Source organism: Somniosus microcephalus, chromosome 13, assembly GCF_052327205.1.
Source record: "Somniosus microcephalus isolate GS21.2 chromosome 13, FLI_Smic_1.0, whole genome shotgun sequence".
In the NCBI taxonomy this organism is placed as follows: domain Eukaryota; kingdom Metazoa; phylum Chordata; class Chondrichthyes; order Squaliformes; family Somniosidae; genus Somniosus; species Somniosus microcephalus.
The window spans coordinates 75159998-75172901 of record NC_140999.1 but is presented as its reverse complement, the minus strand read 5'-3'; the positions used below and the strand labels follow the sequence as shown (position 1 = coordinate 75172901).

The window sequence follows — 12904 nt, the reverse complement described above, 5'->3', positions numbered from 1 at the left end:
TTCTATCTGAAGAGTAACCCAAATTGTCTGGAGGTCTGCACCCTTACCAACGTTGAGTACCCTTAAGCTAGCCAGTTCAATACTGCTTGCGTCTGAATCGGACTCCTGTTCGGCCACCTTGTGTACCTTTGCGTATTTCCCTTGCGGTGACTTCTTGTTGCTGGTCTTCTTCGCTGACCTGCATACTCTAGCTATATGTCCAAGCCTACCACAAGTTCTACATTCTTGGTTTTAAACCAACACTGGTTCTGATCATGCGTTGTCTTTCCACAACGATAACATTTGCCAGAACTCACACCCAATTTGTGTGCACTGAGCTCCGGTGACCGTAGCTGCATTACTGCCGTGCCTCTCGCTGCGGCTTCGTGTGCTGCTGCCATAGTGACCGCCTTCTCAAGCGTCAGCTCATTCTCCTCGAGCAGTCGCTTTTGTGTATCTTGTTTAAATAAACCACACACAAATTTGTCTCGTAGTGCATCTGTCAGTCCCGTTCCAAACTGACAATATTTCGCTAATTTACGCAATTCCAGCAAATATTCAGCATTGCTTTCATGCTGTAGCTGCCTTCTGTCATAAAATTTAAATCGTTCCACTAGCATCAGCGGCGTGGGGTTTAGATGATCTTTCAGGACAGTAACAATCTCATCGAACGTCTTATCCGCCGGTTCATCTGGTGATAACAGGTGTTTCAATTGCCCGTATGTCTTCGCACCCATTAAATTTAATAATGTTAGAGCTTTATCTTGGTCACGAATTTTATTGGCCTTACAATAATTTTTTACTCTTTCAACATATATGGCCCAATCTTCGATGTCACTATCAAAGTTGCTAATATTCCCGTGTTTAGGCATTGTAGTACTTTATCAGATTTGCAATTTCTCAGATTTTTTTTTTTTTTTACTGCTATCCAAGATGTCGGCTTCCCGCTCTTGCCGTCATCCTCCGCCCACAAAATGGCGGTTTTCCCGCGCTTGGCGGTCTTCACCCGTCCCCCGACACCGTCTCCCTTCAGCCCCCGAGTGCGGCCCTTATCTCCGCCGCGATCGATAGCCCGCGCTGTGCACCGCGGCTCTCGCACCTTGAGCTTCTGCAGCCGCCGCGCCTTTCAGTCCGAGTGCGGCCCTTATCTTTGGTCCCGATCGCTGGCCCGCGCTGCGCCTCGCACTTGAAGCGGCTCCCGGCCTCTGGCTCACCCGCTCGCGCGGCTCTTGCTCGCTCCCTCCCGGGCTCTGGCTTACCCGCTCGCGCGTTTCACCGTGGCTCTTATCAGGGATTGCGATCGCCCTTATCTTCTCCAACTTCCCCAGCCCTGTCTTTGCAGCCAACGCTGCATGGCTTACCCCACCACCTAGGTTGAACAAGGAAACTGCAGAAAGACTTCTGTCAGTCGCTGGAAGCTGTCAGGATGGCTGCTGCACTCCAGTGCTCAGTCGCTGATGGAGGCTTCAGAGTCCTAAAGCCTGTCGCTTCTAGTGGGGTGGTGATGTTTGAAACCTCTCTTCAACTGCCGCAGGGTAAGAACCTGACTCGTCGCCAGTGTTAAGTATGTGTATTGTATTGAACAATTAACACAAAGACTTAAACGTATAACTCAAACAGGTCTTTACTGGTTGGAGGTAGGGACTGCACGTAGGTCTTTACTTCATGCCCACAGGCGGGAACTGAGGGGAGATCAGTACCCACAGTACTATTTATACCCCTATGGCCAGGAGTGGTACTGCGTATCACTATGCCCTACAAGTAGTGCAGTCCTGTCCATAGGTTCAAAGTAGCACACATATTACATACACAACATTTTGGAAATCCAAATGTACTACATCCACTGTCTCCCCTTTATCTTCCCTGCTAGTTACATCCTCAAAAAACTCTAATAAATTTGTCAAACACCATTTCCCTTTCATAAAACCATGTTGACTCTGCCTAATCATGTTATGATTTTCTAAGTGCCCTGATACCACTTCCTTAACAATGGATTCCAGCATTTCCCCGATGACTGATGTCAGGCTAACTGGTCTGTAGTTCCGTTTTCTCTCTCCCTCCTTTCTTGAACAGCAGTGTTACATTTGCTACCTTCCAATCCGCTGGGACCATTCTAGAATTTGGACATTTTGGAAGATCAACACCAATGCAGCCACCTCTTTTAGAACTCTAGGATGTAGGCCGTCAGGTCCAGGGGATTTGTTGGCTTTTAGTCCCATTAGTTTCTCTGGTACTTTTTCTCTACTTATATTAATTGCGTTAAGTTCTTCACCCTCATTAAACCCTTGGTTCCCCACTATTTTTGGTATGCTTTTTGTGTCTTCTACTATGAAAAATATTTGTTTAACATTTCTGCCATTTCCTTATTCTCCATAATTTCTCCTGTCTCAGCCCCTAAGGGACCAACATTTACTTTTGCTACACTCTTCCTTTTTACATACTTGTAGAAGCTCTTACAATCTGTTTTTATTACTTTGCTAGTTTTCTCTCATTCTATTTTTTCCCTTTTTATCAATTTTATGGTCATCCTTTGCTTATTTCTGAAACTCTCCCAATCCTCAGGCTTACTATTATTCTTTACAACATTATAATCTTCTTTCAATCTAATGCTATCCTTAACTTCTTTAGTTCGCCACGGTTGGATCACTTTTCCTGTGGAGTTTTTGGCCTAGAAATTCATTATAGCCACTTTTGGGGCGGTAAAGTCGGGCGGTCGCTAAAGTTTGCGCCCGGCGCAAATTCGAGGCCACTTCGCCGATATTCATTAGCTTCGCCTTAAGAGTTTGCTCGAGCGCTAAAACTGGCGATGCACGGCTCTCTTTAGGCGCTAAGCCGGAGGTGCTGAGCGATACCGCCGAGGCCGGGCGCAGCGCAGCTGCGGCCATTTCTTGATTGACAGCAGACACCCTGGCGCCGGCCAGCTCTTAAGGGGGAAGGGTCGACTTGGTCTGCTGCCACGCCCTGCACACTGGAGCCCTCCAGCTAGGCCTGAACACTGCTGCTGGACCCATATAGCGCCTCAAAGTATGGAGAAGGCCCGTGAACGAGCGCAGCGCTTCTCAGAGCTTGATCTGAGGGTGCTGGTTAGCGCTGTGGAGAAGAGACACCATATTTTGTTCCCAGACAATGGGAGGAAGCCGATGGGAGGAAGCCGCCGACCCGCGTCTACCGGAGAGCCTGGAGGCATGTCGCCACCAGGGTGACATCGAACAGTGAGGTCCCCAGGAGCGCGGTACAATGCCGCAAGAAACTAAATGACCTCGCCAGGATTGTCAGGGTGAGTACCCTTTCCAGTGTCCTCCTCATCCTTGCATGTGCACCTCACATTATAGGCAAAGGGACCTGAAAGCCCTAATGGCCAGCCCTCATGCAGCAGCTATGGGTCAGTCATGAACATCAATTGCACATTGTACACTTAACACACTGGCCAGGCTATTCGACCATGGGAGGCAGTGCACACAAGATCAGGGCTACACACTGGCCAGGCTATTCGACCATGGGAGGCAGTGCACACAAGATCAGGGCTACACACTGTACTTAGAGGCCGTCCTTTCTCTTGCAGGCCAAGCTGGCCAATAATAAGAGGAGCCGGACTGTGACCGGGGGAGGCGGACCCCAGATCCAGCCGCTCACCGAGCTGCAACAGCGCGTGGAGCGCATCATGGGTGCCCAGGTGATTGGCCCCATTGCATCTGGGGATGCCGACCCTGTTCTGGGCACCAATGGTAAGGACATCATTTTTTGGACCTCTCTCGTCCCACTTGCGCATCAGATCTACATCCTTTGCCACTGTCCGACCAATGCGCTGAATGCCACCACTCATGCATCCCTCGCTGACACCCTCTCCTCACTCTAAAGCTACTCTTGTGCCTTCCTGCTTTCAGATGGTGAGGAGGAGGTCCCTGAAGTTGCCAGTGACAGCCCCTCGGAAGAGGAGGAGGAGGAGGAGTAAGAGGAAGGCGGCCCATCAGGGGAACCCTCAGCCGCGGCAAGCCATGCCACTGTAGGGGAGACGTCTTCCCTGGAGGGGAGCGTGGGGGAAGTGTCGGAGGGGAGTGTAGCTCCTGGGACCAGCGGCCTGCAGAAACGCGGGAGGGGGGTGGAAGCTCAGCGGCCTTCTCCCCAGAGGGGGGAAGGGTCGGAGGGGAGTCCAATTGCTGGGCCCAGCGGCGTCCAGCAATGCAGGAAGGGTCGGCCAGCTCGGCGGCCTTCTCCCCAGAGGGAGAGTCCGGCCTCCAGCCCGGAGACGGTCAACGCCGAGGAGATGCGCCGCCTCGAGGACATGTCCGCGGACTCAGAGCGCCGGCACACGGAGCTCATGGGGGTAGTGTCACGGATGCCTGAGGCCATCGAGTCCCTGTCTCGGCGTGTGACCGAATTCGGGGCCTCACAGGCCACCAGTTTGGCGGAATTCGGGGCAGGTCAGGCAGCAACTGGCCAGGTGATCAGTGATGCCGTGCAGTCACTGGCTGCTCTGATGCGGTCACAGAACAGGGCAACACGGGCACTCACTGCTGCCACACTCGCTGTGTCAGCCAGGCATCGCCAGGGCACCCGGCGCGCTGCAGCAGCACAGCGGTCTGTCCCTCGGCAGATTGCTGCGCATGCTGCAGTGCTGGCCCGGCCGAGTGCCAGTGTCTCAGGCGACCAGCGAGCGCCTGCCATCCGCCAGCTTGCCCCCATTGCTCCAGCCGCCACTGCCACTCCCCCAGTGGAGCTGCCACGAGCTGCTGCAGCGACTGATGCTGGCCAGCCACAGCTGCAGCATTCAACAGCCGGCCCCTCGAGGGCCAGACCTCGTCTAGGCCGACCCCCAAGGGCATCTGCCGTCACGACATGTGCCCCTCAGGAGCCTTCCCCCAGCCTTGCAGCAGCCACTGGCCTCACTTTGAGGAGGAGCAGCAGGGCGTCCAGGGGCCGGCAAAGTTTGCAGAGGGCATCGCCCTCGCGGGACACAAAGTAGAGGGTGTGTCCAAATGTTGTGTTTTGTGGAATGGTTGTTTTTTGAAGGCCGAGGATGAGGCCATTTTTATTTACATCTTTGGTTAATCCTCCCCAGGTTGAGGGAGTGACTCATGTGTGTGAGTGTTTTTTGGGGGTTTCGTGTGATCTTGGTTTTCATGTGGGAAGAGCCCTGAGTTTGTACAATAAACCATTTTATTTATTCACATTGTCCATGTTTGATCTTTGAAGTGTTTGTTGCCTTAACCGGCTGAGGGCTTGCACAGCGGCTGCAATCATGTTCTTTCATTGGCACAAGCCATTCCCTGACAGGGGCCTAGAAATGACGTTCAATAAGCCGCCGACGGGCGGCCCTTGGACCTTCTGCCTCCCTCCTGGGCTGGTACTCCTCGTCCTCCTCCTCCTCATGCTCCTCCTCCTGAGGTGGTGGTCCAACGTGAGGTGGCAGTGCCTGAGTCCTGCGGATAGCCAGGTTGTGCAGCATGCAGCAAACGACGACGAATTGGGAGACTCGCTCCTGCGAATACTGGAGGGCTCCCCCGGAGCGATCCAGACAGTGGAACCGTTGCTTCAGGACGCCGATTGTTTGTTCGATGAGGTTCCTGGTCGCTTGATGGCTCTCGTTGTATGCCTCTTCAGCAGGGGTCGTGGGCGCGCGGAGCGGGGTCATGAGCCAGGTACACAAAGGATAGCCTTTGTCCCCGATAAGCCATCCTCTTGGGTGAGGCTGTGCCTGGAACATGTCAGCCGCAGTTGTCTGTCGCAGGATAAAGGCATCGTGGCTGCTGCCTGGAAAGCGGGCATTGACAGCTAGGATGCGCTGCCTGTGGTCACACACCAGCTGTACATTGAGGGAATGGTAGCCCTTCCGGTTGCGGTAATCCTCGGCATGCTCCAGAGGTGCCCGCAAAGCCACATGCGTGCAGTCAATGGCGCCCTGCACCATGGGGAAGCCCGCTATTCTTGCAAATCCCACTGCACGCTGCTGCTGCTTGTCCAGGGTCATGGGGAAGGAGATGAATTGACGTCTCCTTCTGAAAAGGGCATTGGTCACCTGGCAGATGCAGCAATGCACGGCGAACTGGGAGATGTTAGCGATGTCCCCAGTAGCGGATTGGAAGGAGCCGGTGGCATAGAAGTTGAGAGCCACCGTCACCTTCACTGCCACCGACAGAGACGTCCTGCGCATCAGCTGTGGACGCAGATCTCTGTGAAGCAGCTGGCAGATGTCTGTGACCACCTCCCTTCTGAATCGCAGCCTCCTAACACACTGCGCGGCAGACATGTTGAGATAGGAGAACTGCTGGTGGTATACCCTGGGTGGGTAAGGCCTCACTTGGCGATGCCTGTTGCCCCCTCTGCATCTAGCCAGGGCTGCCACACTCTCACGGCGTCTGTAAGCCCTTCCGACATAAGGCTGAAACTCAGCGTTGGCACCCAATGCAGCCCCCATAATATGCTGGCAAACACTGAGACCTCAATGAAGGCAAAGAGAATTGCACAGCTCTGGCCTGAAGCCAAAAAGACCTGTCCTAGTGTTGGGCCAAAGCAGTAAGCTCTCTTCCTTGGTCTCTCTCCAAAAATCCGTTGCACAAGAGTGAATGCTGCAAAATTGCTGCCATTTATAGTGCAGGGTAAGTGCCCTTTAATTTGCGCTCCCCGCGGTCCGCCTCGGCTGTGTACCGTTCCACTTCACAGTCGTTAGGGCCGCCCGGCGCACAATGGGGCGGCGCGAGTGAAGTTCCGGTTGCGGGCGCACAAAGGGCGTTGCACGACGAAATGACGTCATGATCTGCGCGCGCAGCTGAGCGCGTGCAAAGACTTTGCGCCGGCGCTAAATGTCTACTGAAGTTGGGGCGAGGCGCAGATCGCGCAGCGCCCGGGCGCTAAGCGCCTCGCGCTCGAGATCTGCTCCTCCTAAGGCGCTAACGCCTGGCGCAGCCAACTGAATTTCTAGGCCTTTGTTTCTCAATGGAATGTATTTTTGATTGAGAATTATGAAATATTTCTTTAAATGCTAGCCACTGCTTATCTACTATTTTTCCAATCTACCTTAGCCAACTCGCCCCTCATACCTATGTAATTGGCTTTATTTAAGTTTAAGACTCTAATGGGGCCTCGGTTTAACATCTCATCGAAAAGATAGTTGAGACTTCAGAGCCATTGCCATCTAGATCAAAATCTATCCATGTTTATCACTGCTTTAAGCTAATACCATGTTGAGTTGTCTGTTGTCTGATCTCAATCGATGGCCAAGAGTCTGTAATCAGGCACTCTTTACTTTGGGACAGCCTGGTTTGCTGTCTTGAATATTATTTTTTTTTCCATTCCCCATTTTGCATCTTTGATTTCCTTTCTATTTTACAATTTGTGTTTTCTTTATGTCTGTTAACCACACACAATTGGGGATCAGTTTCACCCCCATCCCCTACACCACCCCACTTGAACTTCACTCTGTTGGTCTGTTAGACCCGAAAAGAAGAATTGTGACTGATCTTTGTTGAACCAATTAACTGGCGGTGCCTATCTGACTTTGGCACACAAGAGTGACCTTGGTGAGAACTCCTTTTCTCCCACAGCAACACAAATGCGATGAGGGAATCTCCATGGGTTGGCAGGCTACAACTGCACTGCCTCTGTCAATCTACTGCCACTTAATGTGCTGTGTGGGTCTCCAAGTACCGTGCCACCCACCATGCTACAACTGCCGAATACTCAATGTGACAAGAGTTTACATTAAGCCCCCGCGTCCAAGGTCCGATAATTTAAATCCACAGTTGACACCTGAAGAACTTACACAACCGATAACTTGTCTTCCCTTTTGTAACACTAGCAATTCTCACTCGAGTTGTCTCATTCCATTATTTAGCATGGAGAGGTTTGCGCCCAACAAAACCCACTCATTCCTGGTGGTGACGGAGGTGGACATTGGAGATCTGTTGCTGATTAAGTTTAAGTGGGAGTCGTCCTTAACCTGGAATTCACTCTGGAAAAGCATGAAGAGTTCCATATCCTGGTACAAGCTGCCACTCTGGACCAGCTCAATCCTTTCCAAATCTGATATCCACGTTCGCAGGATCCGGGTGAAGTCTGGAGAAACACAAAAGAAGTAAGGAGGGAGGGATTTGCACAAAAATATTCTCTAAGCTGATTTGGCGTGCTTTGATACATGTGCGAGGGACCGCCAGCTCAATTACAGATACAAAGAGCAGTTGTCCTTCCTCTCTTAAGATATAAATGATCGATTATAAGGACGTGGTGCAGATCAAGGATGCTCTTCCCCTCAGCACTGGTGTTCTGGGAAATACGATGGCTACTCGGCTACTATTGGCGTTGTCTTGTGTGACATAAATAGAATTACATAGAATGTACAGCACAGAAACAGGCCATTCGGCCCATCTGGTCCATGCCGATGTTCATGCTCCACACGAGCCTCCTCCCAACCCCTCTTCATCTCACCCTATCAACATAAACTTCTATTCCTTGCTCCCTGATGTGCTTACCTAGCTTCCTTTTAAATGCATCGTTAACAGGATAGACTGGAATAACCTTGGTATTATTCTGGCCGTGTAGTTTCATTTGCATCATCACTGGGATGAAACAGTGGAGTTTCTCATTAAACCAGCTTCGTCTCTCACTGTGGAGCCTCCGGAGCAATCTCTGTTAATTCACGTGAACTGAGACAGCAGTTTTCTCCTGGCGCTGAGTGCTGCCCGAGTCCATCCGAGCTCATCCCATCAGCACTGCTGGCCGGAGAGAGGACCTCTCGTGCCCTGTGTCCCAGCTGGACTCAGTCAGGACCTGGGTGCAGAACAGTGTCACAGTGCACCGTGTCTCCCCTTGGTCTCCATGTTTCCACACTCAGTGGAAGGATCGCACTAGTGTTCTTAAATAACTGTTTTTATTTGGGCATTGTTGTGGATCAGTGCTGAAGCTGTAACGGGGTGTCCCAAGGCAGAGGTTGGGCACGGGAGTCTGAGTTATTGGAAGATTGGTTAACGCAGTTGGTTTGATTGACACGTGAACATGAGGCAAGTTACAGTTGGGGAATCTCCCCGTACCAGGGTGGGCAGCAAGCTCTCGATGGACCAGAGTCAGCGCTCAACCCTGTACCACACTGACGATTTAAAGGCCCCTGGTTACCCTGCTTTGTGAGGCCGCATTAACGGAGAATCCATAAATAAAAATATTTTGTAAATATGAGAAAAAGATGATTACACCAAACCCTCGGTGAAAGATTATTAGACAATGAAATATTAAAAGAAAGCCATTTGAGTTGCCTTTTCCGTTCAGTTATATTTAGAGCCAGCTTGGGTTTCCATAATGACCCACCCACTGATTTGTCTCTGTCCCTCTAGGATGGCGTTCTGTTTGAAGGACTCCTTGGCTGGAATCTCCCCCTCTCAGGAAGCCATCTTCATCAAATGTCCAGACAGCCTAGAGCTGGCATCTACTGTGAGGTAAGGATGAGCTGCAACTAACTCTGAACTTCTTGTCCTCCTTCCCCCGTCTCCACAAAACGGTGCTGCCTCCTATGGTCGAGCAGTGGGAGTGCCTGAGATGTGGGTGCTGCCTCCTATGGTCGAGCAGTGGGAGTGCCTGAGGTGTGGGTGCTGCCTCCTGTGGTCGAGCAATGGGAGTGCCTGAGGTGTGGGTGCTGCCTCCTGTGGTCGAGCAGTGGGAGTGCCTGAGGTGTGGGTGCTGCCTCCTATGGTCGAGCAGTGGGAGTGCCTGAGATGTGGGTGCTGCCTCCTATGGTCGAGCAGTGGGAGTGCCTGAGGTGTGGGTACTGCCTCCTATGGTCGAGCAGTGGGAGTGCCTGAGATGTGGGTGCTGCCTCCTATGGTCGAGCAGTGGGAGTGCCTGAGATGTGGGTACTGCCTCCTATGGTCGAGCAGTGGGAGTGCCTGAGATGTGGGTGCTGCCTCCTACAGTTGAGCAGTGGGAGTGCTGCCTCCTGTGGTCGAGCAGTGGGAGTGCCTGAGGTGTGGGTGCCGCCTCCTATGGTCAAGCAGTGGGAGTGCCTGAGGTGTGGGTGCTGCCTCCTGTGGTTGAGCAGTGGGAGAGCCTGAGCTGTGGGTGCTGCCTCCTATGGTCGAGCATTGGTGCCGTTCCCTGCCCCCTGTCATCAGATTGTGATATAAAACTACCTGCAGAGTGGAGATCTGGGGTTTGGACTCTGCTCCAAGCTCTTTGACTCAGGATTGTGCGATTGAAATCCATTTCCATGCCTGCCCTCCTCCTGAACTTCAGACTCGGGAGTGGAAACTGTTCAAAACCCATCGTCCAGTTTTCAGGAATTCAGTATTGGGTTCCGAGAATCATAGCAGGGAAAAAGATCAGTGGCGTTACAATGTTTTACCCTGAGTCTCTGTTCCAGTTCGGGCTTTTTCCCAACTCCTGCACCTGTGTTCACAACCAGACTGAATTCTTATGAACCAAAATCTATGTGGTAGAAATGAGTCCTGGCTGCCCTCATTTTGTGGGCAGAAGATGGGGGCAAAAAGGACCAATTTTAGGGTGCAATATCCCAGACCCAATCTGCGCCTGCATTACAAGCACCACCGTATTGGTAAAGGCTGCTTTGCAGGTGGCCCGGGCGGCCGCCTAATATGTAAATGAGGGGCCGAACAAATGTTTTCGGTGCCTTGCTGAAACTGGTTGGCGATTGGCGGTGTGGGAGACGGGCAAAAAATGTTACCGAGGCCCAAGGCCCAATTGTGGGCTGGCCTCTGGCCTCTGGGTTGGGGTTTGCTGCCTGTGCACAGAAATTGGCCTACATCTTCAATCTCTGTCATGCTTGGGTTAGTGCAAGCAGGCCGAACAATTAGCCCATATTTGTGGTATAATGCTCACAGGAAAAAACATGGGATCCTTCCATCAGCTCTGAAGACCAACTCAAACAGGCTGTAAACTACTTGTTCCGATTTATTTACAGACAAGATATTATACAGAAGCAAAAAGGTCAAAAAAAGTTCAGTCGCCCAGCCCATGTAATCTTACAAACTAAAGAAACTGTTCAAATACTCCCTTGAGAGCTTGGCAACAATCTGGGTGATAAATGCTGTATGATGATTGCTCACAGGGCCCCTATTAGCACATTGTAGTGAAGCAGATGGGGAACAGAAGACCCGAGAGAGTCTTTGAGTGATAGTTTCTCCTTCCAAGGTAAATGATTTCTGGCCAACACTCAGGTGATGTTAACAACACTCAGGCAGACGAGGTGTGAACTGGGAATTGGAGCAGTTTGATAGCCTGACAGCAATTGGAAAACCCATTTGGTTAAAGTGTATCAGCATTTCCAAGTCCCCTTGTCCTTTAAAGAACCTACCATTTGATTAACTTGGGATCAAAGACTCAGTCCGTATGACTCAGCCATGTCACCAGCGGGAAGCGTGGCGGTGGGACGCCTCGCCTCCCCTGCTGCTTCTGGAATTATCCACCAGAAGGGACAGCGGCTGATTGGTTGATGACTGGAATGCATCATCTGATGTACTTGCCATCATTGGTGCCTCAGTAGCGCACGGTGTCAAAGCGCTCTCGCGTTCCTGGGCTCCACCATTTTAAGGCAGTATTCAGTGTGAGTGGGCGGGGAGGGGTGAGGGCAGGGGGTGAGAAGGGATTTAAAATTTAAAGGGCCGCCTCGCCTAGTATAATCAATCATATCACACGCTTTTGGAATTTAAATATGATTCTACAGCAGCAGTGAGGGTCTCCAGCCACCCTAGGCTGTGGCAGCTACTAGTTTACCAAGGAACTGCTGGGACCTTGGCTTGACTGTTGGTCCACTTTCCATGTCTTAGATCTTTGTAGGATGTCGCCCATCCATTCAACACTTGAAGCCATAACCAGGTGGAGTGGGACAGGGACTGGGGCGATTTTAACCCTTCTCGCTCAGCAGAAACCTGGTTGGTGGGCAGTTAAAATCGCCCTGGCTCTGAAAGCTGCCATGACCGCAACATTTGCAATTTGAGCAGGCAGCAAGGACACGCGCCCATAAGCATGTTGAGACCCAACTGTAATTTTAACTCCGGCCTGAGTGGGTAATCCACCTGGAGTTAAATCAGGGCCACAGTGAGGGGGCAATGGGGAGGCTGCCATCTTCCCTCGAGCTGACAGGTATTGAGGTTCAAGCAGAGCTGCAGGTCAGGCTTTAAGGTGCAGACAAGCAGAACCGATGCACCTGTTACTACGCAGGGCTGTGAAAGCTGACTGACGTCCATCTCTGTGTCGCTGACGTTGTGTTTCACCTTTTATCTTTCTCCCTATTGCAGTCCCCACAGTCACAACCACTGAGCGGAGTTACTGGCGATGTTCCACTGGACCAAATCGACACACCTAGAATCAGCACTGGCGAGCAAAAGATTGTCCCCACAATTGGACTCCCCCTTTAGACCTTGTGTTTACTTGTTGACACAGTATTTATTTGTATATATTGTAAAATTTCTGTAAATATACTGTAAGATAGTTGAATAAGAACCTGTTGAACCTGTTTGTTAGATATTGCTTGTATTGCGATATTGCCAAAATAATTTAGATATTTTATATATAATGGTATCCAAAGATGCACAGTCTACCCCTCCCTCCAGCCCTATTGGTACAGTCCACAGCGCACTGACCCCTCCCTCCGCCCTGTTGGTACAGTCTACACGCACTAACCCCTCCCATCGCCCTATTGGTACAGTCTACAGCTCACTGACCCCACCCACCGCCCTGTTGATACAGTCTACAGCACACAGACCCCTCCCTCCGCCCTGTTGGTACAGTCTACAGCGCACTAACCCCTCCCATCGCCCTATTGGTACAGTCTACAGCTCACTGACCCCACCCACCGCCCTGTTGATACAGTCTACAGCACACAGACCCCTCCCTCCGCCCTGTTGGTACAGTCTACAGCGCACTAACCCCTCCCATCGCCCTATTGGTACAGTCTACAGCTCACTGACCCCACCCACCGCCCTGT

The 12904-nt window shown here is 51.5% G+C and overlaps 1 protein-coding gene across 5 annotated transcripts in view; it reads left to right on the top strand.

The window, feature by feature from the left end:
- The window catches only part of LOC147108425 (lipoprotein lipase-like), a 389032-nt gene extending 376599 nt beyond the window's left edge, over positions 1-12433 (top strand). The window contains exons 8-10 of one of the 5 annotated variants that reach the window (XM_086005046.1): positions 7811-8050; positions 9300-9401; positions 12216-12433. In XM_086005046.1, coding sequence (XP_085861172.1) covers positions 7811-8050; positions 9300-9401; positions 12216-12237 — 364 coding nt within the window. In that variant the 3' untranslated portion in view covers positions 12238-12433. Of the gene's footprint in view, positions 1-7810; positions 8055-9299; positions 9402-12215 lie in introns of those variants that run through there. The other 4 variants (XM_086005048.1, XM_086005050.1, XM_086005047.1 and 1 more) reach the window with 4 other exon arrangements.
- The last annotated feature ends 471 nt before the right edge of the window (positions 12434-12904 follow it).